Here is a 26,705-nt window from a genome sequence, read left to right on the forward strand (position 1 = left end):
ATATCACTGAGCTCTATAATAAATATAAAGAAATAGCACATGACAGTGATGTATTCATCATAAAATTAGACTAAGATGACAGGACATAAATTCTGGTATTCCACAAAAAACCCCATGAACAAGTTACACCTAACATACAAATAAATGGTATCACCCTTCAGAGTTCCCAAAACTTCATATACCTGGGCAGAGAACTAAATAGTCAACTAGACCACTCAAAAGAAATTAGAAGACGCATTGAAATAGCAAAATCTGGTTTCATGAATATGCGTAAAATGCTCTGTAACCCCAAGCTATCAGTCTCAATAAGATTGAGAACACTAAAGTGTTATGTATGGTCTCTAGTCTCTATTACTATATGGCTGTAAGACCTGGACACGAAAACAGTATGACGTCAACAAATTAAATTAATTTGAAATGTGGATGTACCGCCGAATGCTAAGAATAAGCTGGACCAGCAGAACTACGAATGAAGTAGTACTGAGACCAATGAACACACGCCCTCATCTGGTCAATACTATCAAAATTAGAAAGACGTCATATCTAGGACACATAATGCGCCATAGGGAATTTGAGCAGCTCCAGGTAATATTAGAAGGCAAGATTGAAGGTAAAAGGGGCATAGGACGAAAGAAAAAATCCTGGCTACGAAACATCAGAGATTGGACCCACACAAGAGGAAATGAATTAATTCATCAAGCCCAGAACAAAGAGAAATTTGCAATATTGATCGCCAACCTCAACAGAGAAGGCACTTAGGAGGAGGAAGACAGAACATATGCCAATAGCGAATAAAAACTATTCCTCCAGGGAAACCCTACTGTCAATACTTGTAGAAAATAGGAGGGGTAGGCCAAGACTGAGGTAGAGATGTGGTGTAGACACAAGGACGTGAGAAAGATTTGAGTGGCAATTGAGGCTCAACTGTGGCTGTAGTACCACAGGTGATGATGATTATTTATATATTCGCTCACAATTTTTAATATCTCTTCCTATTAATTAAATACCCCGTATACATACAGAATTACCGTGAATATATTAATTATTAGATCCCAATTTTGTTATCTCTACAATTAAATTACAAAATGTAGGAAACAGTTGGTGTTTATTTATTTTATTAATGTTTGTTTTAAAAATGTTTTTTAGCGATAACAAATTAATGAATTTAAATTAAAAATGTTAGTTTCCGCAAATTGCCTCTGTCGTTTTGTTTTGGTTAAAATATTTTTGACAAGCTCCTGGTATATCTTTTATATATAAGTTAACAGTTCCTGGGAAATATCACTTCACCCGGTGTTATGTAGGAATAGGATAAAAATTCCCCACCTTAACGTGTTCAAACTTTCCTCCCCGCCATGATTACTAGGTAATTAATGCCCATGAAAGCAAACGTTTCAGTCTCGTTGCGACACTTGACGGTCATTATCGTTAGGTATGTCTCGAGTTAATAACGACTACCAGTTAAAATGAAAAGTGACACCGAAAACGAGAGCACACAAAACAGAGGCAAAGAAGAGAGAAGCAGGCGATCGAAGAGAATTCCGATACCCCTGTCACCGAGAGTTAAACAGCGGATGCTGATCCTGTCTAAGAGATTTAAGTCGAGAAACAAGATTACTACCAGGAGAGAAATTAGGGAACTAGCCAAGGTGCCTCTCCCTAGTACTTCGTCCGACGAACGGCACACGCCAGATAGGGACAATTTTTTTTTGACACGATCTGTGTCGGATACTGATTTATCTTGGCAAAGCGCGGACAATTTGACGAAGGCATCCGCTAGGAGTCACAGTGTTGGGTACCAATCAGCATTGGAACGCACAAAATCGTTAGAGGATTTTACGGACATGACTGCTTATGGTGAACTTATTATGGACCAACCTCCAAATACGGTAACCCGCATCTACTTTTTATCTTACATTTTTATTTTTTTCAACGCCATTTAATGACTTTGTAAAAAGTAGTTTTTTGTTAATTATGTGATGTTGAGACTTCTACAGACCTTATTTGAGCATAACGTTTTAGAATAATTATTAAAAATTAAGCCTCTACATATTTTTCATGTAGTTTTTATTTGATCAGGATGATAATTTATGAAATCATTAGTAAAATAATCTAGACGAGCGAGTTGTACTGTTTTTAATTGGTTTTACACATAGCTTAGTACTTTATAATAATTATTGTGAGTGGTTTTTATTCTTCGCTGCTTTTTTATAGTTGTTTTGGAACTAACAGAAAAGTAATTTTAATTTCTTCATCAAAGCAGACTTTTAAAATGTAGTGTTTCTTATTTATTTATTGAATTTTACCATCTACCCTACTTGTTATTTGTTTTAATTGAATATTTGTGTTTTTTAATTTCATTAATTTTTGTTTTACTGAGGAATTTCAATGTTTCTGTACATTTTCTTCAGGTACGTATTAATCCTTCGTAATTAATATTTCTATTTTTACTGCTGCTCTTCAATCAAAGTCTTTAGTCAGATCTACAAAGAACATAGGCAGGCAGATTTGTTAGATTTTAATGCTTTTTCATTAATTTGTCTGGCTATAAATATAGCATTTATAGTTGATTTACTTTATCAAAAGCCTTGTTGCTTTTCACTTTTGTATATTTTTCATTAATCTTATTGGCACATTTATCCCTGTTAGTAATTTAATAATTATGTTGAACAAGATGATCGTACTATAATTGGTATGATTTTTATTATTTCCTTTTTGTGTGTTGTTATTGTAATGCTGGATTTCCATATTGTCGTCATCATTTTTTTCTTATTCTACTACTACTTCCGAGATCTAATAATGTATCTACTGTAAAGTTCTTTTATATAAGGTAACCATGGTCCTGTTTCTATTCTGTCTCTTTATATGCTTCTTATCCTAGAATTGATGTAATTTTTTTTATTTATATATTGCTAGTAGGGGGCACGTATTTGATTGCCACAGTATGGGGGGTATTCTTTCCTCTTCTTGTATGCAAAATCTTTAATTTCGGTGTTGAATCATTGATATTTTTGTTGTTTTACGCTTAATCTTGCTGACTCCCATACTTTATTTTGAAGCTTGTATTTTGTTACATTGTATTTTTACCCACATCTCCTTTACATTTTCTTTGCTTGTTACTGGGTTTGTCTCAAACTTTTCGTCTAAGCGTTTTTTATACAACCGTTTGATATTTTGTTTCCATATACATTTCAGCTTTAGTTTTTTCAGCGATTTAGATAGTTTTTTTTTGACTAGACGTACTTATATAACGATTTGTCTCTATATCTGGCGATGTTAAAGCTGTTACGTCGAGAATTCATTATCATCATTCGTTTGCTCTAAGATTCGTCGCCATTCTGTTCGGTTTGCCATCATCATCATATTCATTATCGTCATCTGATTTTTAATACCCCTAAATCGATCTCAACTCCATCTAATTCACAGACGCTCTCTGTTTCTGTTTCCTACAGGTATTGTATTGTCTGGGATTGGTATTACGTGTCCAGCCTATCTGAGTCGCTGTGTTTTAATGAATGTTATGATACCTGGTTCATTAAAGAGTTGGTTTACCGGTACTGTAAATAGTACCGCCGCGCCGTCTATAATTCGCGTGTCTCCGACTTTTCAAAGACCATATTGTATAGGAAGCAAGCCAGCGCACCCCCTTGTCCAAGTCCATCCTTTATCTCAAAATTTCTGGAATTCTCTTCCGGTATTTTAACACTTATTTTTAAGTTGAACAACGAAGTTTTTCTGGTATACCAAACTTACGCATTGATTAGTATAGTAGGATCTGTTCTCTTGATACTGGCGTACGCGGCCTTAAAGCCGAAAAAAAAGTATGGGTTTCAATTATAATTTCTAATGTTTCCTCGAGGATCTGTCTCATTGAATGAATCTGGTCAGCTGTTGGTTTTTCAGGAGTGAATATGGGCTATGGTATTTTCCAATTATGCCCACTGTGTAAACCTGTATCCTTTCGTATTTGCTAGTATTTTGTAAGCAGTTATTAACAGGATTGTACCTCTGTAGTTGTCAAAATGGAGCTGGTCGCCTTTTTTTTTGTGTAACTGCATATCACGCCTTGAGACCATTTACAGACCCATTTTGCCAGATAAAAAATCAAAGTTTATGCAGTATCTGTAGCAAGACGTCGCCACCATTCCTGTAGATCTCACCAAAAATTTGATCAGTTCCTGGTTATTTATTATTCTTAAGCTTTTTAATGGCTTGGGCAACCTCCTTAATTTATTTGGGTCTTTTGATTGGGTTGAATAGATTTCAATTTGATCTGCTAGGATGTTATCTGCTTCTTTCATATGATGGTCAGCTCCATTTTACGTCGAAAATTTCAACCCATCGGTTCAAGACTGGAACCGTATCGTTTAGGATATTTCCTTCCCCATACTTATAGCTCCCTGTTCTTGACTCTTTTCTCATTTTGTTGATATTTTTGTAGAACAAACGATGTTGTTGTGCTTGATTTATCTTACGGTATGCTCTATTTTTGTTCTCTTTTGCTTCGTGGCACTCAAACCATTCGTTTTTTAAATTGGTTTTCCTCAATATATCTGTTGACTTCTCAATTATTAGGTTTCTACATTTTGTCCACAATTCCTTAACATATTTCCCTTCCTCCAGACTCTCCATTCCCTCATCCATTTGTCTTCTACACTCTCTCGTAACGGTTTCAATGCGCAGATTGTCCACATTAATTATATCTTATTTTACTTGGTTATCCTTCTTTAGATTTGATATTCTTCCTCTGATTTTTGCAATAACAAGAAAGTGATACCTATCTATGTTTAAACCTCGGTGGCTCCAGATGTCCATGAGATCGGATTGCATTTATCAGGATGTAATATATCTGGTTACCGGTTTCGTTGTCAGCCGATTTCCATGTTCCTTTGTGTATGTTTTTATGGAGAAATCTTGTTCCTCCTTCTATCATGTTTTGGTGCTTGCAAAGCTTATTAGTCTCAACCCGTTATCGTTTAACTTTTCATGGAAGCTCTCACGTACTATAGTTGGCTGCAAAATTTGACGGTCTCCAGCAAATATTTTCACGTCATGATGTTGGCTTTGATCATATTTTTTTTCAAGGTATCATAGAATTCATCTTTTTCGTCATCTTCTTTTGCTTCCGTAGGTGCGTGTACACTAAATAAGCTATAATTAAATACGTAGATAACATATTCTCTTGTTTTATGGGTTTAAAGTTTAAAGGACTAAGTGATTTGCTTTTTTACTAACTATAAAACCACTGCCAAACTCGTGTCGGGTGGTATCTCCGCTCTAGCATATAATGCAGTCTCTTCTTTCGATAATCTCAGAACCAGCCCACCTAATCTCTTGAATCGCTATTACATCGGCTTTCATTATATCTAGTTCTTGTATCAGCAATCTAAGAGCGCCTGGATCGTAACCTCATGTTGAGATACGTGGGGTAAACCGTGTTGGTTTTTCTCAAATGTTTGTGTTTTAAATCGCTGTTTATATTGCTCGTATTCTCTGTGTTGTTATTTCCTACTCTTGTGTTACGATCTCCAAGAATTACTATTTGTAAATTTTTTTGTATCCTTTTCATTGCATTTTGGAGACTATTATAAAAGTCTTCAGTTTAAGCTTACGATTTGCTTATGTCTGAAGATTCCATAGACAAAGTCGTTTTCATGATTCTGTGCTGATATCTTCTATCTCGTTTTCAAATTTCTCGTGCCATAAAAAGCCCACACCTGAGGTTGAAAAATCTCCTTTATCTTTTTCGCTGTAAATGAGTAGGGGATTTTAATATTTTAATTTCTTTTTTCTTTTTTTCCTAGTTTTCGAGAGTGAGCATATATCGATTTTATGGGTGGCACTTTCTATCAGTATCTCTTAATCTTTTTTTGTCTGCGGTTCAATATTCCAGTATGCTAATCGTAATTCAGTATTATTTCTCATAGTCTCTTTCCTCGCTAATCTTTCTGTCCTGTATCCAAGATTTTGTGAGGGTTTCTTTGAGCGTGCTTCTTTTTTATCTGGACAGGTTGGCGGCTTGAGTACTATTAAGCTACTCGATCCACCTAATAGCAACATTGTATTTACTTTCATGAATTAAACTATTTACGTTATACTTTTTTTTTTGCTAATATTTTTTTTGTGGGTGGTATGTCTGTTGATCTTTCTGTTTCTTTGTGTCCAAACCGAAATATTATCGTTGATTTTATCATATAATGGTCTAAACTACATGTTATTCTTCTGTATGCTGTTCTGTCTTCATGAACTTGTTATTTTAATATCTTGTCTTATTACAACGTAATCTATAATTGATTTTAAGATTTTTAATTTTTGGTGATTTTTGTCAGGTATATTGGTATGTCCTTTCACACATTTCAATTAACATGTCACTATTATAATTCCTGCTCATTTCTCACTTTATTATCCACTTCTGCCCTATTTTTCACTACCAATATTATCAAAAAAATAGGAACACACTTCTCTAACGAAAAATATGGATACATTTTTAACTTAACCACTAACGATTTTTAACTTAACCACTTAACCATAATTATATTGAAGGCGAAGAAATAAGATAGAAAAAATCAAGCACAAATGATGAAATTCACACCAAGGTTATGGACTTACAAAAGGCGTATGATACGGTTACTATAAACAAACCCTGGAAAGTATTACTAGAAACCAACACTACTTCAATATAATCGAAGTCTTACGAAATCCATACGCAGGAACATCACATTTAAAATAATAGCTACACTGATTAACTAGCCTAATTTAAAGCTTAGAATCAAATGAATCTTGTTTTGAATAGTTGGATTATGCTGTTTATTGCGTTTTCTCTTGATTTGTATTTCTCTTTAACACATTTTTTTCATTTTAGAAAAAGATATGAGGTCTTTCGGCAATTCTTTCATCTATTGATATACTTTTCGGTATGAATTGGTATATTATATATATTAAATTTCAGGGAAATACAACGGTATAACCAAACGAGTTTGATAGATCATGTCTTTCAAAATGTCAATTTTATAGGCAAGGACATGCTTATGGTTAAAGAAATTTTGGGGGTGGTGTTTTTACCCTCGGAATATCAAAATCTGACTGTTCTGTATGTTTTTTGTGTTATATTATGTTTCTGTAATGTGTATCGTAGCCGTGATTGTGTAACGTATGTTGTGTAACATGGTTTATATGATTGTGTATTGCATGTTGCATATGTATTGCGTGTGAGTTGTAGGCGATGTCTCCGCTTCCTATTACTCCGCTAGTGTTGTTATGTTGTTGTTGTTCTTTTTCCATGGCCAATTTCGTCTTTATTGTTGATGTCCATCAGAAATAATTCAGTACTTCTTGTCAATGAGGCAAAATGGAGAACAATTGGCTTGTTTGTGTACAATGTTGTGGTCGAAATCCCCCATGAATATATTTGCTAATAATGAAGATAAGGACGAGACCACGGGTAATCCGAAATCTTCCTTATAGTAATCATCATCTAGCTAAAAATAAGTGTTACCTGTGCAAAGTTTTAGTAGCTCCAAATTTTGCATACTTACTCACAACTTACGTAGTGAAACTGTATCGTATACCTTTTGTAGGTCTATAAATATTAGGTGTACTGACCTTCTTCGTTCTATTTTCAATAAGATGCTTTAGAGTTAATATATCATCAGCACATGACTCATCCGCATCCCGGTCTCAAACCATACAGCCGAGCTATTTTACAAACAACACTAATTCCGCGATATTTTGTGTGGTTGCACAAGCTTTCTTTTTTTTTAATTGGTGAAATAATTGGTTTGTTTCGTTCATTGGGCGGCTGCTTTCTATTTAAACATTTACTAAATATACATGTCACAATTTCGGACATTTCCGATAGAGTCGCCTATAAAAGTTCTATTGGTACATTTCCCAATCCTGGTGCTTTTCCATTTTTTATTTAATGTAGGGCTTTAGTTATATTTGCTGAGTCTATAATTACTCGCTGCTGAATTCGTGTTAGGTTGATTGAATGACTTTCATAGAAATTTAGAAATTCTGCTCTATTTTCTCTTAAGAGGTTTTCGTAATGGGATTTTTACTCTTCCATTGGAATCAGGTTTATTCCTACAGTGTCTTTCTGTTATTTCCGCATTCCTTTGATAACGTTTCATGCTTTGTTTGCTTATAATACTTATTTTTTTCTCTTGTTATCTCTTTCTGTACACTTCTCTTCTTGTGGTTATAGATTATTCTATCCTGCATATTTTCTTTACTTAGCCATTTCCCATTAGTAGCTTTCTTTTCATTCACAAATGTCCTTAAGTCTTCATTCCACCATGGTGAGTTGTTCCTGTATCTTGTAGAGACTACTTTTACCCCAAGAGTTTCATTTGACGCTGCGTATATACATCTCTTTATATTATCGTAAATTGCATTCGGCGACTATTCTCTTATTATATTATATTTCGGAGCTAGTCTTATCTGTTGTAGGAATTTTGAAGTCATTTCTCAAAGTGTCAAAATATTTGATAGTAATTTTTATATATAATAAAATATTTGATGGTATTCATTGGGGTTCCATTTTCCTCAGCTAATCTGTTGATTCTATATAGTGTTTTTAGGGAAAATAAGTTTTATGTACCACAATTACATGTTTTAAGATTACATTTTTGAATGGGTTGTGTCCAAGTATACTTACGAATGCCTTTATGTGGAAACCATCCATTTAAAATTATCAGCATCTGTTGTTCACATAGGTCGATGAGTCTTTCCCCATTGTTATTTACAATTTCTGTTTTGCTTCTTACTACTGGACCATTTACCTTGGATCCACTTATGTCATTTAAGTCTCCAATCAGAAGCACCTTCATTCTGTTTTCTTATGCATTTTTTATAACTGCTAGAGAAACTCCTCCTCGGCCTCGTTTCTCTTTTGGTTGTATATCCATATCGAACCGTTTTCTTTCTTTAAATACTTCACTTTTTATTGTTAGCCCTTGAATATTTCATTCGTAAAGTTCTTTTGATTGCTAGTTTTTGTTTATTTTTCTGACAGTTCTTTTTCGGGGATGTCTTAAAGAATTTTGTGACTGTGATTTTTTATAAGTGATGAGCTGCAGACCCATCGCCTTAACCCCCAACCAGGAGGACTAGGTAATTTTTAATTAAGGTTTTCTTCCTCTAGATTTTGACTATATCCTAGGCACGGGTCTCCTCATCTGTTGATGATGAGGCCCTAGGGTTGGGTCTGGCTTAGCGGAGTTTTTATCCTACTTAAAAAAAGTTTAAAACTAAAGTTATTCTGCGAGCGTTTGTCTTCACTGTTTCAGTCTTTCCTCTAATTCCCTTTCAGTATTTTCTACTAACATCACATCAGCAAAATACATTAAATACCAAGATTTTGAACTTTTACAATATTAGTCGATTGTTTGTTTCATCTGTGGAAAATACCATTTACAAAACTTTCCTTCGAATTACTTAAATAAATTTCTAGAATCAACATTATAGATAAACGATTCTGGAGAGGTCATCAAATAATTTTCCACAATTTCAAACGACTGTTAGATCCTACAATAAAAACTGCGCCTTATTTCAGCATTTTTTATCGTCAGTTTTCAAGAAGTCTAAAATAGAAATTAGATGGAGGCTCTTGTAAAATTTAAAACTTTAACAACGCTTAAAGTAAGTATTTTTGCAAATACATAATAGTATAATATAAAACTAAAATTTATTGTTCATATTCGAATAATATACAATATTTTTAAGCTCCTTAAAATCCATGATCTTACTCCTTCTTTATTTTTTTCATTTCCCTTTTTTGAAGCAAAGCTTCTATACTGGCGTTGTATTATTTTTTTCTCTATAGTAAAAATCTGAGGCGATCGTCACGTAACATAAGCGTAAATAGCGGTTCTTTACATCGAATCATTAGTCTCGATCATTCGTTTCGAGTCATCATATATTTATTCTAAGTAGGTGTAAATTAAAAACTGCATGAAAAATAACTCATAAAATACAGAAATCAAATGAGAAGTAAAAATTAAAAGAAAATCTACCAATGAAAGATTGGATTCGTCTAAACGATTGTCAAATTTTAAAAGCCATAAATGTTATCCAATTACTAACAATAATAAATCATCTAATTAAATTATTTGACACTTCTCGATTTAAAATAATTTCATATAAATATAATTATTATTTTTAAACATCTTATTTAGTTTATATAATAATTATATTTACTATCAAATGATATTTATTTATATTTTATTATTAATTTATTATTACGTCTGAATTTGACAGGTATGTCAGAAGTAACCAACGTATGCTTTGTTAATAAGTTAATAGGTGGCGTAAGGAGCAAACGTAATGATTTATTGAAATATATAAAAATCGAAGATATAATAAAATCAACAGATTGGGAAAACAGAGGAATATGTATTAACGGAAAGTACCTAAATCACCTTAGATATGCGGATGATATACTCCTGATCTCCTCGGAACGACAAGAACTAGAATTAATGCTGAATGAACTTAATGAAAAATCACTGCAAAAAGGCCTAAAAATTAACTTCAACAAAACAAAAGTAATGACAAACACGGAAGACCAAGAGGCAATAAAAATACAAACAGAAAAAATAGAACAGGTAAATGAGTATATCTATCTATGACAAGCAATCAGAGCTAACAGAGAAAATCAAACAGCCGAAATATCGAGACGAGTAAGAATGGGATGGGCAGCGTTCGGCAAACTTTCTTACGTTCTAAAAAATCAAGCAATCCCTCTATACTTACGAAGCAAGGTATATAACTCCTATATAATAGCGGTGCTCACCTACGGAGCACAGACATGGACATTTACACAGGCCAATTTGGATAGGATAAGGAAGGCACAAAGAGCGATGGAGAGACAAATGTTGGGTATATCACTTAAAGATAGAAAAAGTAACCAGTGGATCAGAACCAGAACAAAGACAGTAAACGCGATAGAACAAGCAGCAAAACTGAAATGGAAATGGGCTAGACACAATGAACGTCTCCAAGACGGACGATGGAACAATGCCATCGGAAAGTGGCGTCCATACAATGCAAAGAGATCAAGAGGCAGACCACAGATGAGGTGGAAAGATGACATCAGGAAACACGGAGGTCCCACATGGCAGAGAACAGCTCAAGATAGGAAAGATGGAGAGAACTGGGGGAGACCTACATCCAACAATGGAAGGATAGAGAATAGGTTCAAAAAAAAAATAGGTTCGTGGTTTTAACAAGACGGAGCAACACCACATAGTACAAAAAATGTTGGCTAAGGAATATCAGAGATTGGACTAATCTTAGTGTTGAACAAATAGTTCACGTTGCAAAAGATAGGGAAGCGTTTCAAGAAGTGATCGCCAACCTAGTTAGAAGATTGGATATGGTGGAACTGTTGAATGGCCCAAGATCTCCAGGACTAACTCCACTGAACTATTTTTTTTTGGGGCACATCAATAATATAGTATACAACGACGAACCCACAACACGGGATAATATGAAAATTCGTACACAAAATGCTTTTGCCAGCGTTGGATCTGAAATACAAGACGTTCGACAGTCGTTTATTAACCATATAGGACTGTGTCTTGAACATAATGGGCAATATTTTGAACATTTGTAAGAATTGTTAATAGTGCATTTATATAGGTTATCACTTAGGGAAATATTATTTTGGAACTAATTTTTACTAGCATACGTTTTATTTAATCTTTATTACTTGGATTTATATAAGGCTAGTTAGGTTATAATTTTTACAATTTTTATTTCTTTTATATTAGTTGGTAGATTTGTTTGTTATAAATATGTAAGTATATAAATTTAATAATAAAAAATCTGCAAAAGCTTAAAATCTATAGTTACTCTCTAAATATCTACAAATCCAAACACGATAGGTATATACAACTATATAATTAAGTAAAGCCTGCAATATTTTCTACAAAATACAATAATTATATACAGGGTGTTTCGTTTTAAAAAATGAGAAAATTTTGTATTTGAAAATAATGATCACTGTATATTGTATGGTGACCACTCTGAGGTATTAAATTATTTAAAAATGACACTACACTAGAAAAACTTTGATATGTCATATCCATTTTTATTACTTTCGAAAACTGATCCACAGCACTTTAAATATTACCATTTTCCTCAATAAAACTGTAAATATTTCGCAAATTATTAACTTTAGACCTATAATACTTTATAAAAACTTCTTTAAAATATAGGGTGTCCTATTTAAAAAAACACAACTTTGATTCATTCCGATGTTCCGACTGACCCTGTATAATCGAAATTAATTTTAAAATATAGACGTCTTTGATATACATCAGTTGTTATTAACATTTTTTATATACTCCATAATTTAGCCGTAATAAAAGAAAGCTAGAGGTTTGGCGCACCCTGTATATTTCACCAACCTACTCATATTTTATACACATCTTTCATTAAAAGAATGAAGATTGTTAATCGAAGCGTAATATAGACAAATCTTTAAACATAGACCCGTGTTTACTTGCAAAAAAACTTTTATCCGATATTAAAATACCGTATATTATGCATCTAATACCTCACCGCTGTATTGGAATTGTGTCCAGTGTAAACTAATTATTCTACAAAATTCCAAAACTCCATACACTCATTTACATACATGTAGACAGGACTGGGTTTAATCTCCTAAACCCCATAAGCTCTACTTCAAAATAGAGTTTTTTAATATCAAGCCAACAACTTAAGCGTCCAACCTTTAGTATGCATCAAAAAAAAAATTAATTCTTTTGAATACTCCAGCAGCGTCGAGCTAGCCCGCTGAGTATATTATGTTATCTGAATGTCTAAATCGATGTAGCAGTTGTATGTTTGCAACTGCTGATTTAATGATAACCATGCACTTAGTTTACTTTAAATTTATTTCAATTTAAGCAACGTATGCAGGATTATTACTCTATCGTTTATAAAGGTAAATTATGTAAAATTTCTCGTTACGTAGGAGAGATCCTTGTACCTTAACACTTTTCTTCAACCCCACAAAACTTTTGTCTTAATTAACTTGAAGTATTGATTTTTGTTGGGGTGATACTTAATAAATTAAAAACATTGTGATAAATATCCTTTATTTGTGATAATACTGATAATATAATACTCTGACAGATACTAATATTATAGTTTTAGCAACAGTCAGTAATCTTTGGAACACATCTTTAGTTTAAGCCATTTTTGGACTTACGCTTTCTCACATTTTTGACAGTAATTTTCATAACTGGTGCAATTTATACATTGAATTCAGTCTTCTTTCCTTATTGTAATGTAATAATTTTCTCCCCATCCTGCACAAAATTATATTCTTCTTGCATATCGGCACACGGATCGTCATCGCTCTCTAACTTTAGATTAATGTCTTCCTCAGAACTAGTCTCGTATTTTTTTCTCTTACAAGATCGCTTTTTTAGGGTTTTGCCTTTTTTCTTTACTTTGGTTTTCCTTTTTTGTGGCTAACTCTTCCAACTTCTGTTTCTCAGGTGTATCGGTTTACACCCTATTCTTACACTTTTTGTTTCGAGACTATGTTTTTCTTGGCTAGGTCATTGGGTAATGTCTAATCACTTGTGGTGACAATAGATTATCTTTTTAGCATATTTTTTTGTACCTGTGGATGTAGATGGTACTGGAATTACCTTCTATTTGTTATTGGACATTGAACGGATTCGATGAGCCAGGTAAAGCTACATTCTCTTGAGAATCAGTGGTGTTTGACACCACATTTGGCGCATCTAAACCAGTTTCCTCATCCAGCAGAGGTCTATCGGTAACAAAAGAGCTCATAAACTCGTCTTCACTAAAAATTTCATCATTAAATGACCATATTCCCCTCACGTTAAAACCATTTTGTATGTTAGAAAGTGTAAACGCCATAAGAAAAACAGTCCAAAACACTCTGCGACGTTATAAATAGTCAGTGGCGTTCCTGGATGATGCAAGAGCCAATCGTTGCAAGCTTGCTGTAGTATTTCTTCAGTGGGCCAAAAACAGAGGGTTGTAGCTCGTGGCTTGTATGAGGAGGAAATGTAGGTACATAAATATGACTACGCTGTTTTTTTTTTAGCCTTTATAATTTTAATACTCTCGTGGGTCCGCCCACATTGGGTCCGCCATTATTTATGAAATGGTTTAAAAAATCTTCAATCTTTTCAGCGTTGGACCACCCATTGAGAGTAGCAAAAACCAATGTTTCTGGGGTGCGTCATTAATCATGTGGGGCTTAAGATGTTTTCTTGAAAATGTCATACAAGGAGGCACATGTCACGTTGCCCACTTGTTTTGCTCCTTTTGGAGCTAAGACTTTAATGGGGGTGTGCACAGTAGACAGCTCAGACTCGTCTACATTGTATATGTTTTCAGAATTGAAATTGTGTTTGAGCAGCAAGTCCCTGTATTTTTGAAAAAACACAGAAATGTTAGCCTGGTTAACAGCTGTAGGACGAACCAAGCTTCTGGGTTTCGTAGACTTGGATTCTGGTGTCATTTGAGAAAAGAGTCACAAAACGTGTTTCCAGCTGCTTTATTTGTGTTTAGAAAACTTGGGGTAGGCCTTGTTCTAAATAACTGCATATTTATATTCTAACTTCAGAAATTACTCTTTTCAAATGCCAAAGTGAAATTTGGATGTTTTCAACCAATATGTAACTAACTGCTCTTATCAGTTAACACCCTTTTTACAGCATTATTGGGATTGTACATGACTGTTGTATTTTCGCTTTTTTGTTCTTCTTGACATATCGGTCTATCAAAGATTCTGAAACATTAAATTCTTTATTGCCTTTCGAATTGACCATCGTTGTTTCATAAACTTCTTTATAGCTTCTTTGATGTTATCCATATTGGGCTTATGTTTAATTACTTTGTTCTTACTTCGTGGCATCTAAAACTACAAAAATATTTGCACTAAAGTAAACTTTTAAGCCATATAATAGCTTGTACCTTGGGACTGTCCCAAGGCATAAAAATATGAGTTTTCTAAGGAACAAAATCTTATATACTAAAACGCTAAGCTCTTTTCTTGTCCACCACTTTACTCAAAAACCATATCAGATAATTAAAATATTTTTTCGGAATATTATTAGTATTACGTATGAGATTGTCAAGATATACTTTTGGTACAAAAATTTAGACCCCACAATGTATATATGGATCGACAGGTCTCGTCGAGACGAATCTAAATATGTACTTCCGGTTGCGATCCGACACCGGAAGTGACCCGAAACGCGCATAAAACGTCAAGATAGAGCAAATCTGACACCGGATTCGTGATCAGCATGCAAAATTAACTGCTAAATGATATCCATGTCGACATTTGATGAACTAAAAATTGCATTCCGGTTTTGAGGTCGACTTCCATAATCACTTTTTTTTACTTGCATTATTATTAATGAATGTTATGTATATTCTTGCTTATATTGTTTGTATTGATCTCTTAATCTTATATACTAAAACGCTAAGCCCTTTTCTTGTCCACCACTTTACTCAAAAACCATATTAGATAATTAAAATATTTTTTCGGAATATTATTAGTATTACGTATGAGATTGTCAAGATATACTTTTGGTACAAAAATTTAGACCTCACAATGTATATATGGATCGAAAGGTCTCGTCGAGACGAATCTAAATATGTACTTCCGGTTGCGATCCGACACCGGAAGTGACCCGAAACGCGCATAAAACGTCAAGATAGAGCAAATCTGATACCGGATTTGTGATCAGCATGCAAAATTAACTGCTAAATGATATCCATGTCGACATTTGATGAACTAAAAATTGCATTCCGGTTTTGAGGTCGACTTCCATAATCACTTTTTTTTTTACTTGCATTATTATTGATGAATGTTATGTATATTCTTGCTTATATTGTTTGTATTGATCTCTTAATTTTTCTCGCAAAATAAAAATTTCATTTAAAAAACTCGATGTCGAGTTGGTCCGCTAGTTATTATTAAAGAAGTAAGGTTATGTAAGCTGATTAAGTAATCTATCAAAAAACAGCAAAATAAGTAAATACACCTTAGCTGGCAAGTAAGTACCCATGATATATATGCACAACATATCCGTAACTACTGACGTGAACATTCAAAATGGCCGACAGTTTCGGGTACGATCAAGTTGTTGACAACAAAAGACCGAGAAGTTCGCTTGTGGCACTTATAGCGCCAAATTTAAAAGAAATCTATTGATGTCCCTAGGTACAAGGTGTCCTACGGTAAACGGATCTCCCCTATATCCTCTATTGAATCTCAGATCGCTGCTTTAAATACCACTTCACTATAGATATTAAAGAGCAGCAGGAAGAATACGTTACCCTAGCGAACTTCTCTCATTATCTTTATGTACATCGGTCACGTCTTTATTAATGAGTTTTATTGATTCGATGGGCTTTTGTATGTATCTAATATTCGTTGTTTTGTCATTACTAATACTTATTTACTTTTTTTTATTTAAGTTTTTTGTTCTGCTCAGCTCAGAACAAAACAAATTCTTCTAATGTTTCTAACGGTTATCCTAAGGCTATCCTAAAACCTCTATCTTTAATTTTTTCACTTTTTTTCTCCATTTTCTTCTGTCCATAACCGCACTTCTCCAATTTGTTATCCTGATTGATTGTAGGTCTTCAAAGTCTGTAAGATGTACCAAATGGTTTTCTTTCTGACAATTTAGCTTAATGGCGTTTTAAAAAAGTCGAGCCCACTGTACGTCTGCACTTATTAACATTCTCTGCTTCCTATGAAGCGCCGTATTTCATGTTGGATAATCTCATTAGCGTAGTTTTCGGTACTTTATACTGTTAATTTGCTTTTTTTCAACCCATCTTTTTTACTTTTAATAGCCTCTACAGCTTCTTTCATTTTTGATGGACTCCATCCCTTCTGCTTTGGTTTTGGTGTAAGTATTCTGATACACAAAACGAATACGTTATATGCGATGGAAACGTCTACATTAAAAATGCAAGGTTCAATTTGGAAACAAACATGAGGCCTGATTTGAGCAACCATATCATCAGATTTATAATTAAAATAAACTTTTCGATAAACGTCGAAATAAAATAACTTGGATACAAACATGATCCTCAATCCTTCCCATTAAAGAATGTATATAGAGATTATCACTTATCTTTCAGTATCCTGTCAGTAACAATTAAAAATTAGGTCGGTCTTAACTGTTTGATGGCACTCAAAACGTTTGTTGTCATCTCATTGTGCCACAGTTTGTCCGAGTGACGCAGCAAACGCTCCAATACATAGCAGCGAAAGCATAAATTAATGTTTATGGCCTTCCCAATAGAGTGGAGTGCATGGAGAATCAGGAAGACTGAGGGTCCGCTTTGGGACCGGGGTCTAAATTTAGGTACTTTCGCGCTTAAATCAAAACATCAACAAATAATATTTTTTATCGATGATTTGTTTCTGGTTACATACTCAACATTCTCGTATACGGTAGCTGTCATGTAAAAAATCAGTATTGTAGAAATTTTTACAGATAATACCTACATATGAATACATATCAAAAGTTAGACAAAACTAATTTTAACTTCAACTTCATTTCTAAATTGACACAACTTTAAATGCACTCCAGGAATATTAATTAGGTTTTTGAAACTAAATTAACTCAATTCAGAACATGCTTTTTTACGTTTTGGAATGATGCTTTAGGAAAATAACACCTAAATATAGTTTGGATTAACTGCATAAAACATACAGTACATGAAACTGAAAAATGCTAGTAGAAAATAAATTCGTTCTTTAGTTGTTTTTTCTTATTATATTTAGCCATATTATTTTTCTAAATAAAAGTTAAACATTGAAAAATACATTTTTCCAATTAATATGATAGTTATTCTCAAATCAAATAGTTAAAATATATTTGTTTTATTACAGTCCAATGCAAATCAGTCCACCAGCAAACCAAAGGACCACTTATACAAAATCTTGGTAATAGGAGATCTTGGTACAGGAAAAACTTCAATAATAAAGCGCTACGTTCATCGATTTTTCACGCAGCATTACAGAGCTACTATCGGAGTAGATTTTGCGTTAAAAGTACTCAACTGGGATGAAAATACTCTCATAAGGCTTCAATTATGGGATATAGCAGGTATAAATGGATTTTATTTAAGTAAAGAGATGAATGTCACATATTTGTGTGTGCTATATATATATATATATATATATATATATATATATATATATATATATATATATATATATATATATATATATATATATAACCAGCAACGACTGTCAAAATCAATAAGCAGTGATAAAACAATGGAAAGAGTGTGTTTTGGTGTGTAAAACTAATGTATTTTTAATTACATTGGTTTTCAATTTAACTTTAAAATAGTGAACTGTTTTTATAAATTTAATTTATTGACTTTATTTATTATAAAATGTTCTACATTTAACAACACTTTACAAGTTTATTCACATACATTTATTTATTTAATCTACAAAGAATCACTTAAATATTAATTTATTTACACTTATATAATTTATTTAAGACATTCACACCGGTTACAATTTAAACCGGTAAACAATTTATTAATCGGCACTTGTTTCAGACTGTCCTTTTAAATCTCAAATCGTCCGTTTCATACTTGATTTGTTTATCTAGAAATTTCTGCCCGCTTCTTTGACCTTCGGTCGGAACGCCAACGATATTATTCGATCCTCATCTGGAAAGTTCCAATCGCAGGTACAAGAGGGGGCCCGTGTTTACAGCTTAGGGTATGACTCACATTTATCGTAACATTGCCCCCCTCTTAAAAGATGGTTCCTCCTGGAACCTTGTCGGGACTGGAAGTGGAACGATATGCTAGTATCGGCAACTGGACCCACTTTAAAACTTCCAGTTGTAAAAAAATGACAAGGGGCGGTTTTCTCTCCGCACCATTAACTATGCGGATTGCAACAGACTAACATCTGGACTTCGGTGTCTTTAAAGATCTCCTCCACCATACTTCGGATAATCCTCCAATCTAATTGGCGGAACTCCAACTTTGGCACGTCGGACTTTAGTACGTGCTCTCTCAACTGAAGTAAGGCTTCCCATAAATTTCGGTAGGTAGGTTGGTACGGGCAGTGTCTTTTGTTACCAGGTAGAAAAGGTAACGTGATACATCTTGGAGTTTCAAAGCTTTCCCGGGAGCTGGCACTTGACATTGAAGTTCTGCAACTCGACCGAACTTCCTTCGAATGACGGATGCCAACCCTGGTGCGTCTTTGATACTGACCGGGATAGTAAGGGCCGTCTTGCTTTACCGGTACCTCCATAGGCCCCCATCAGTCACATCTTGGACTTGGTTTATTTCCACTTCTTCATCTACGTCGTGGTCACCTTCGAAGGACGCCAACAGGTTATGGTGTACTATCATCAGCTTCCCCCTCGGAATCTTGCTTATTCGGTAAATGACATCGTTGATCTTCTCCATAATGAGGTATGGACCTTCCCAAAACTGCTGCAACTTGGGAGAACAACCTTTTCACTTCTTGAGATTATAGAGCTAGACTTTATCGTTCTTCTTAAAGCACCCCTTTTCGGCTTGCGTATAGTACCGTTTCTTCATTCGGTAGATAGCGACCTGAAGATGGGAACGGACCAACGCTTGTACATCGTCCATTCTTCCTCGTATTTCGATCACATAATCTTCACCTGCTACATCTTCTCCAGGTCGACACCCAAAGTCCAGATCACAAGGTAGTTGCATCTCGCGTCCGAATAGGACTCTGGCTGGTGTCTGGCCTGTTGATTCGTTAACAGCAGATCTGTAGGCCATTGTGAAGAACGGAAGATATTGGTCTTATTCATCCGTTCTACCATACCATCCGATTGCGGATGGTATGCTAAGGATCGATCCCCTGCCTTCAACGTTAAGACACGCCTGATCTATCCCGCCCATTCGCAGGAGCTACATGTGATTTCTGTGGTTTTCCGGGTTTGACTCCGCATTAAGTTGTTTTGGTTTTGACTACAAATTTTGCAAAAAGCATTGTTTTCACGACATTTCGGCAAGGTCATACTTGCCATTGTCACGTCAGTTCTGCTTCTTCCTGAGGTTCGAGTCGAACTGATTTCTAGGCTCACAAATAAACTATGTTTTGACTTATAGAATTCTATGCACATTGGCCTGCGAATATGCAATAAATTAACTTCATCGCTGTAGAAGTTAATAATTTTTCATTATTTACTTTAAGGCTGGAAAGAGTTTCCAGACTCTTGGGTTACTAATAAAATCGCAGGCTTGGATTGGGTAAAGGGATTTATGAAGGGACAATCAACACTAACATTACGGAAACCAGAAAATACAAGTCCAAGAGAGTTCTTCAGAAATACCTTTTCGCTGCAAATAGGATTTTCAATCTCGACGAAACTGGTGTAATGATGATTGTTCAAGCTCCGAACATAATCTCAAAAAAAAAGGAATAAACCAGGTGGAATAGATAAGCTGTTTCTGGCAAATGTGGACAGCCAGTTACAATGGTAGGAATTGTTAGCGCATCGGGCAATACCGTACCACCAGTTTTTATTTTCCCTCGAGTAAGGTTTCATGATACTTTTATGGTTGTTGTCCATCTGGTAGTTTAGACTTGGTAAATAGTCCAACTAGTGGATGGATGACCGCATTGCTTTTTCTAAAAACGCTGGAACATTTGGTAATTAAGACTAAATGCACTAGGACTGACCCAATTTTACTTCTCCTAGACAACCACAAAAGCCATTGCTCACTGGAAGCCATTATTTATGCAAAAGCCAATGGTATTATAATGGTCCCCTTTCTTCCGCAATGCAGACATAGGATACAACCGTTTGATGTATGTGTTATGGAACCATTTAAGGCAAAATATAAGGTAGCTCAAAATGATTGGATACTCGCACATCCCGATAAGACCATTACCATTCATACTGTTGTAGAACTTGCGGACCAGGCTTTTGAGAACTCTTTTACAATCAAAAATATAGTAGCAGGCTTCAAAAAAACTGAAATATAGCCATTTAATAGAAATGCGTTCTCAACTTTGATACAGAAAACGTCACATGCAGGCCTATTGTAGAATAAATCATAGAAGCCTCAAACACCACTATTAAAAAGCAACCATCAACCAGTGCTTGTACTTTTAGAACTCCTCAACATACAACTGTTATTGAAGCTTCCGCCTCTTCATTATTTCCTGTTGATGCTGTTCGACCAGGCACCAGCTACAAGTGGAAAATCGCGCAGTAAAAAGCAAGGCAGGTCTAAAATTCTTACTGAAACACCATAAAAAAAGCCTTGGAGTAACAGAAAATAGACAAGGAAAAGAAAATTAAGGTTACAAAGAAGGTTTTACAAGGAATTAAAACATCTAGTGAAATCAAGGATATTTCCACAATACAATTAGACGATGTAATTCGGAAACCATCTTCCTCCAATACGAAGGGCACCGAAAGAACCCAATCTTTAATTTCATTTAGGTTTGACCAAAGTCAATTTAATTTTCGATAAATTAATATCCTGCTTTTTTTTTACTATTTTAATAAAGTTCAGTTGGTTTATGTAATGTGTGCTAATATTGTTCAAAAGTACCCCATGCAATGTTCAAAAGTAGCTTTCAACATTGGTTTAAAAAAATAAAAAATTCACAAAAAAATTGTGTTATAACATATAGTTGAAAAAACATCCACATACTGTACAAAATACATACAAGTGGGCTACAGAAGAATGAAGTATTGTTTGTTTTCTTTAGAAGCGGGCAGAGCTCCTGTAGGAAAAAATGTTAAAAGGTGTCCCCTCTCCCCTATTATTTTGACACTACATTCAGTTAACTTATCATGGATTAAAGCTCTTCTGATATTTATGGTTATCAAAACAAGTTCATCTGCGAACAATAAGTCGTTTACAAAGCTTACTTCGATGTTAAGACCCTTTATTTATCATTTTAGTTGTTCAAAAACATTTTCTAGATCCAATATAATAAATTTCGGTGAGACAGACTCACCTTGTCTCACACTCTTACCTAGGTGACACTCTTATCTGTTTTAAGGTCCTCCTCGATTTTTATGTGAAAAATAGTATTTCATGTAAATATCATCAATGAAAGTAAAATATCTTGTGTCTAATCCCGCTGACAAAAATGCATTGCTAGTCTAAGCAAGTCATGTGTAGTGGGATGTTTTATTAAATGATTTTCTGGATTCTAGTTCTAACTATTTGCAGATGTTCCACCGTGCCAAAGCGTCTAGAAAATGAAAGATTATTTCCTTATCGACCGTATAGACCAAACATTAATACTTTTAAATCTTAAATATGTTGCCTGTGTGAGTCCATTTCAAATAGGTAAAAGGAAATAAGAATAAGACTTACTCACAATCAATTTATTATACCACCAACGACCGGTTTCGCATACTTTTTGTTTATTAGAATAAATTGAATGTGACATTGTGAGTAAGTATTATTCTTATTTCTTTTTACCTATTTTAATTAATACTTTTGTTCCAAGTTTGACTCTAATTCCCTTCTTGTATTTTCTCCTTTCCTCAGCATACACTACACAATATCCTTTAAATTTATTAGTATCTCCAACATCTGTTCTAATACTAGTTGAAACCCTATCATAAATACACAATCTTCACGTAATCACTTTTTTATTCAGTTCCCGCCACAGAATCTCTCAGGAAAATCTATCACATGCTTTCTAAAGATCACCAAATGCATTACCAATCAATGAATCATCATGCTATAATAAGTTATTATTTTTAGGCCAAGAACGTTATGGAAACATGACAAGAGTATATTATAAAGAAGCTGTAGGAGCGTTCATAGTTTTTGATGTGACACGTAAGCCCACTTTTGAATCTGTAGCAAATTGGAAGGCAGATCTCGACAGCAAAGTCCAGCTACCTGATGGATCAAAGATTCCCTGCGTTCTTTTAGCGAATAAGGTAAGTTTAGAAGATTTAAAATTTATATAAGTAACGTCTTCAAGGTATTTAATATTAGACCGTTTATGAATTGATCCTCCTCTATCTTTTCTCCTTCGTAAGGATGTAGTGGCGTCATGTAATTTGTTTGATTATTTCTGACCAATTATCTCTCTTCTGTGCGTGTTGTTTTGCTTCGGAGAATGAGTAATCAGTCATGTTTTTTATTTGGTCCTACCATCTTACAGTAGTTCTTCCTCTGGATCTTTTACCCGCTGCGTTACCTTCAACTATCATTCGCTCCATGCCTTCTCTTCTTCTAGTTATATGTCCAAAATATATCAGTATATTTTGGTTGACAGTTGTGATGAGTCTAGGTTTTATGTTAGGTTCTGATAGAATTAAGTTATTTGTGCGATGGGCAGTCTATAGTATGCGCAACATTCTATGGTAGACCCACATTTCAAATGCCATTATACGCTTTGATCGGCTTTTTTTATTGTCCAAGTTTCTGCAAGTTTTGCAAGTTCACAGTTGCCCCAGTACACATGGTCACATTTACCCCAGTATGCAATATAAACGAGGTAAGTGTGACCTAAGTCATAATTCAGTTAAAAATTAAAATTGGCAATTTTTTTAATACATACAACGTTATGTAGTTGTTAAACAATCCTGCATACCATAAAATATTTATTGAGAAATTATAAAGTTCTGGAACAAAAATGGAGATTTGATGAACAAAATGAAACACGTGTTTACTCTATGACTGTAATTTTGCTACTACACTAAAAAAGGAAAGTGATACATTATTCAACTAGTAAAGTAGCCAATAGATGACACTGCTAGAAAATATTTAAATTTATTTATCTATATCCAACACTCCCACTAGATAAACAAATTTAAAAAATATTATTTAACAAATATTTCTGACACTACATTAACTAAACCAATCTCTTTCAAAAACTTGTTGTGTTTTACAGGACTCAAGCTTTTTGTCAAGAGATCAGCTGGCATGTTAGCTGTGTCTAAATACTCCAGCTTTATCAAACCTTTGTTTACAGCTTCTTTGACAAAATGATATCGGATATCAATGTGTTTTGTTCTTCTATTCAATACAGGATTCATTGCTAGTTTCTGAGCTCCCATATTATCATTATATAGTATAACAATTTCATCAATACCCAACATTTCATACAACAAATTCTTTAAAAAAATAGCCTCTTTAGCAGCTTCCGATACTGCTATATATTCAGCTTCCGTGCTTGACAGAGAAACACTATTCTGTTTTCTGCTTTCCCAGACAATAGGTCCACCAGAAAACTGAAAATAGAAACCAGTATAAGATTTTCTGTCATGAGAATTACTCCCCCAACTCGCATCTACATAACCTTTTAAATAATTATCATTTTTTGAAAAACTTAATCCATACTCTTTTGTAGCCTTTAAGTATTTTAATATTCGTTTTACATGCTTCCAATGCGTTTCTGAATGATAATTATTAAATTGACTGAGATAACTTACAGAATATGAAATGTCTGGTCTTGTCAAAACTGACAGATACATAAGACCACCTATTAAATTCTGATAAGGCACTTGAGGAGATGCATTATCTTCTCTATTCAAACTTAAACTAATCTCCATTGGGGTAGCAACTTCTTTTGAATCCTCCATATTGAACCTTTTTAACAATTGTTCAATATAGGATTTTTGATCTAGAGTTATAACACCATTCTCTTTATTACGAGTTACTCTCATACCTAAACAATTCTTAATTTCTCCTAAATCTTTAATTTTGAAACATTCATTTAATTTCAATTTTAAATTATCTGATTCATCTGAATCGTTAGAAAAAATAAAAAAATCATCAACATAAACAGAAATAATGGTTTTTAGACTATTTTTCATCTTTGTGTACAGACATGGCTCATAATCAGATTGCTTATAACCTAGATTAATTAAGAAGTTATCGATTTTTTCATACCAAGACCTAGCTGACTGTTTTAAACCGTATATGGCTTTCTTAAGCCTTAAAATTTTGTTATTTTCGACTTCTAAACCTTCAGGTATAGTCATGAAAACATTTTCCTTTAGATCACCATTTAGAAAAGCCGTAGCTACATCAAGATGAAAAATATCCAAATTCAAATTTGCTGACAGGGCAAATAAAAGTCTTAATGTAGAATGCCTTATGACTGGAGAAAAGGTTTCATTATAATCAACTCCAAACTTTTGAGTGTAACCCTTTGCTACCAGTCTTGCACGATATTTCACTTTACCTAAGTTGTCAACCTTTCGTTTGTATACCCACTTACACTTCACTACACAACCATCTTCGGGAACATCAACCACTTCCCATGCTGCGTTATCCTGGAAAGACTGCAGTTCTTCTGTCATAGCCGCTAACCATAGATTACTATCTGGTCTTGACATGGCATCCTCGACACTAACTGGATCACAGTCACTATCCGAACACAAATAACTCACAAAATCATCAAACCTTTTTGGCTTAGGTATTCTGGTTGATCTCCTGATTTCATCTGGTAAGTTTGGCAAGTTACATAAGTAATCAGGATCGTTGTCTTCAGCAATTTCATCAACCGATGTGTCCTTTTCATTATGATGATTTTGTTCCTGACATGATTCATGATTATCTCCCACTGAATCTGATAATCCTGACAACTCTTCATCAACTGTGATTGAAACATCAACTGATTTTTCATTTATTACTACATCCCTACTTATAACAATATCTTTTATTTCGGGATCATATAATCTGTAACCTTTAATGTTGTCACTATAACCAACAAACACAGTTTTCTTTGATTTTTTGTCCCATTTATACCTTTTTTCTTTAGGTATCAGCATCATTACCTCAGATCCAAAGATTCTTAGATGACCAACTTCAGGTTTTTTGTTGGTCCAAATTTCTATCGGAGTTTTAGTGACACCTGTTACAATTGAACGGTTTCTTAGATAAACAGCAGTGTTGACTGCTTCAGCCCAAAATATCTTTTCGAGGCCAGAGTCAAACAAAAGACACCTTGCTTTCTCCACTATCGATCTGTTTAATCGTTCTACAGCACCATTTTGTTGTGGAGAATAAGGATTTGACTTTTGATGAATGATTCCATTACTTGTTGGAAAATTTTTAAAAATATTACTACAAAATTCACCACCTCCATCGGTTCTCAAAATCTTTATTTTAGTATCCTTCTGTTTTTCTACTAAAGATTTAAAATTTTGAAAAGTTTCATCTTTACCCTTTTGGAAATATACAAAAGACATCTTACTAAAATCATCATGAAGGATAAATAAATATCTAGAACCTCCTAATGAAGTCATCTCCATCGGTCCACACAGGTCAGCATGGATAATCTCCAAGCAAGCACTAGCTCTATTACCTCTGTAACTAAATGGGGGTCTAGTCTGCTTTTCTTCACAACATACTTTGCATACATCATTGTTTGTTATATTACTGTTGCAATTTATACCGTCTACTAAACCATTCTTCATTAGATTTAAGTCTTTATAATTTATATGACCAAATCTTCTGTGTCATGTTTCACTACTAATTGTAGTTGCCATAAAAGCTTTCTGCTTATTGGGCATTTCAAAATTTAAACGATATACATTGTCTATCAAATCAGCTGTTGCAATCAATCCATTTTTATTGTATATTTTGCAACCTGCATTGTTAAATATAACATAATTTCCATTTTTTATCAGTTGAGAAACAGATAAAAGGTTTGTTGTCAGATCAGGAACATGTGA

At 34.0% G+C, this 26,705-nt stretch overlaps 1 protein-coding gene across 3 annotated transcripts in view; it reads left to right on the forward strand.

Annotated features, from left to right (window-relative positions):
* Positions 1 to 26,705, forward strand: part of Rab32 (RAS oncogene family member Rab32) — a 59,941-nt gene that overhangs the window by 17,514 nt on the left and 15,722 nt on the right. Inside the window, exons 1-3 of one of the 3 annotated variants that reach the window (XM_072546165.1) lie at positions 1,381 to 1,889; positions 17,915 to 18,131; positions 22,774 to 22,955. In XM_072546165.1, the coding sequence (XP_072402266.1) occupies positions 1,467 to 1,889; positions 17,915 to 18,131; positions 22,774 to 22,955 (822 nt within the window). In that variant the 5' untranslated portion in view covers positions 1,381 to 1,466. Of the gene's footprint in view, positions 1 to 1,380; positions 1,890 to 9,563; positions 9,643 to 17,914; positions 18,132 to 22,773; positions 22,956 to 26,705 lie in introns of those variants that run through there. The other 2 variants (XM_072546167.1, XM_072546166.1) reach the window with 2 other exon arrangements.

This window comes from Diabrotica undecimpunctata, chromosome 10 (genome assembly GCF_040954645.1).
Source record: "Diabrotica undecimpunctata isolate CICGRU chromosome 10, icDiaUnde3, whole genome shotgun sequence".
In the NCBI taxonomy this organism is placed as follows: Eukaryota; Metazoa; Arthropoda; class Insecta; order Coleoptera; family Chrysomelidae; genus Diabrotica; species Diabrotica undecimpunctata.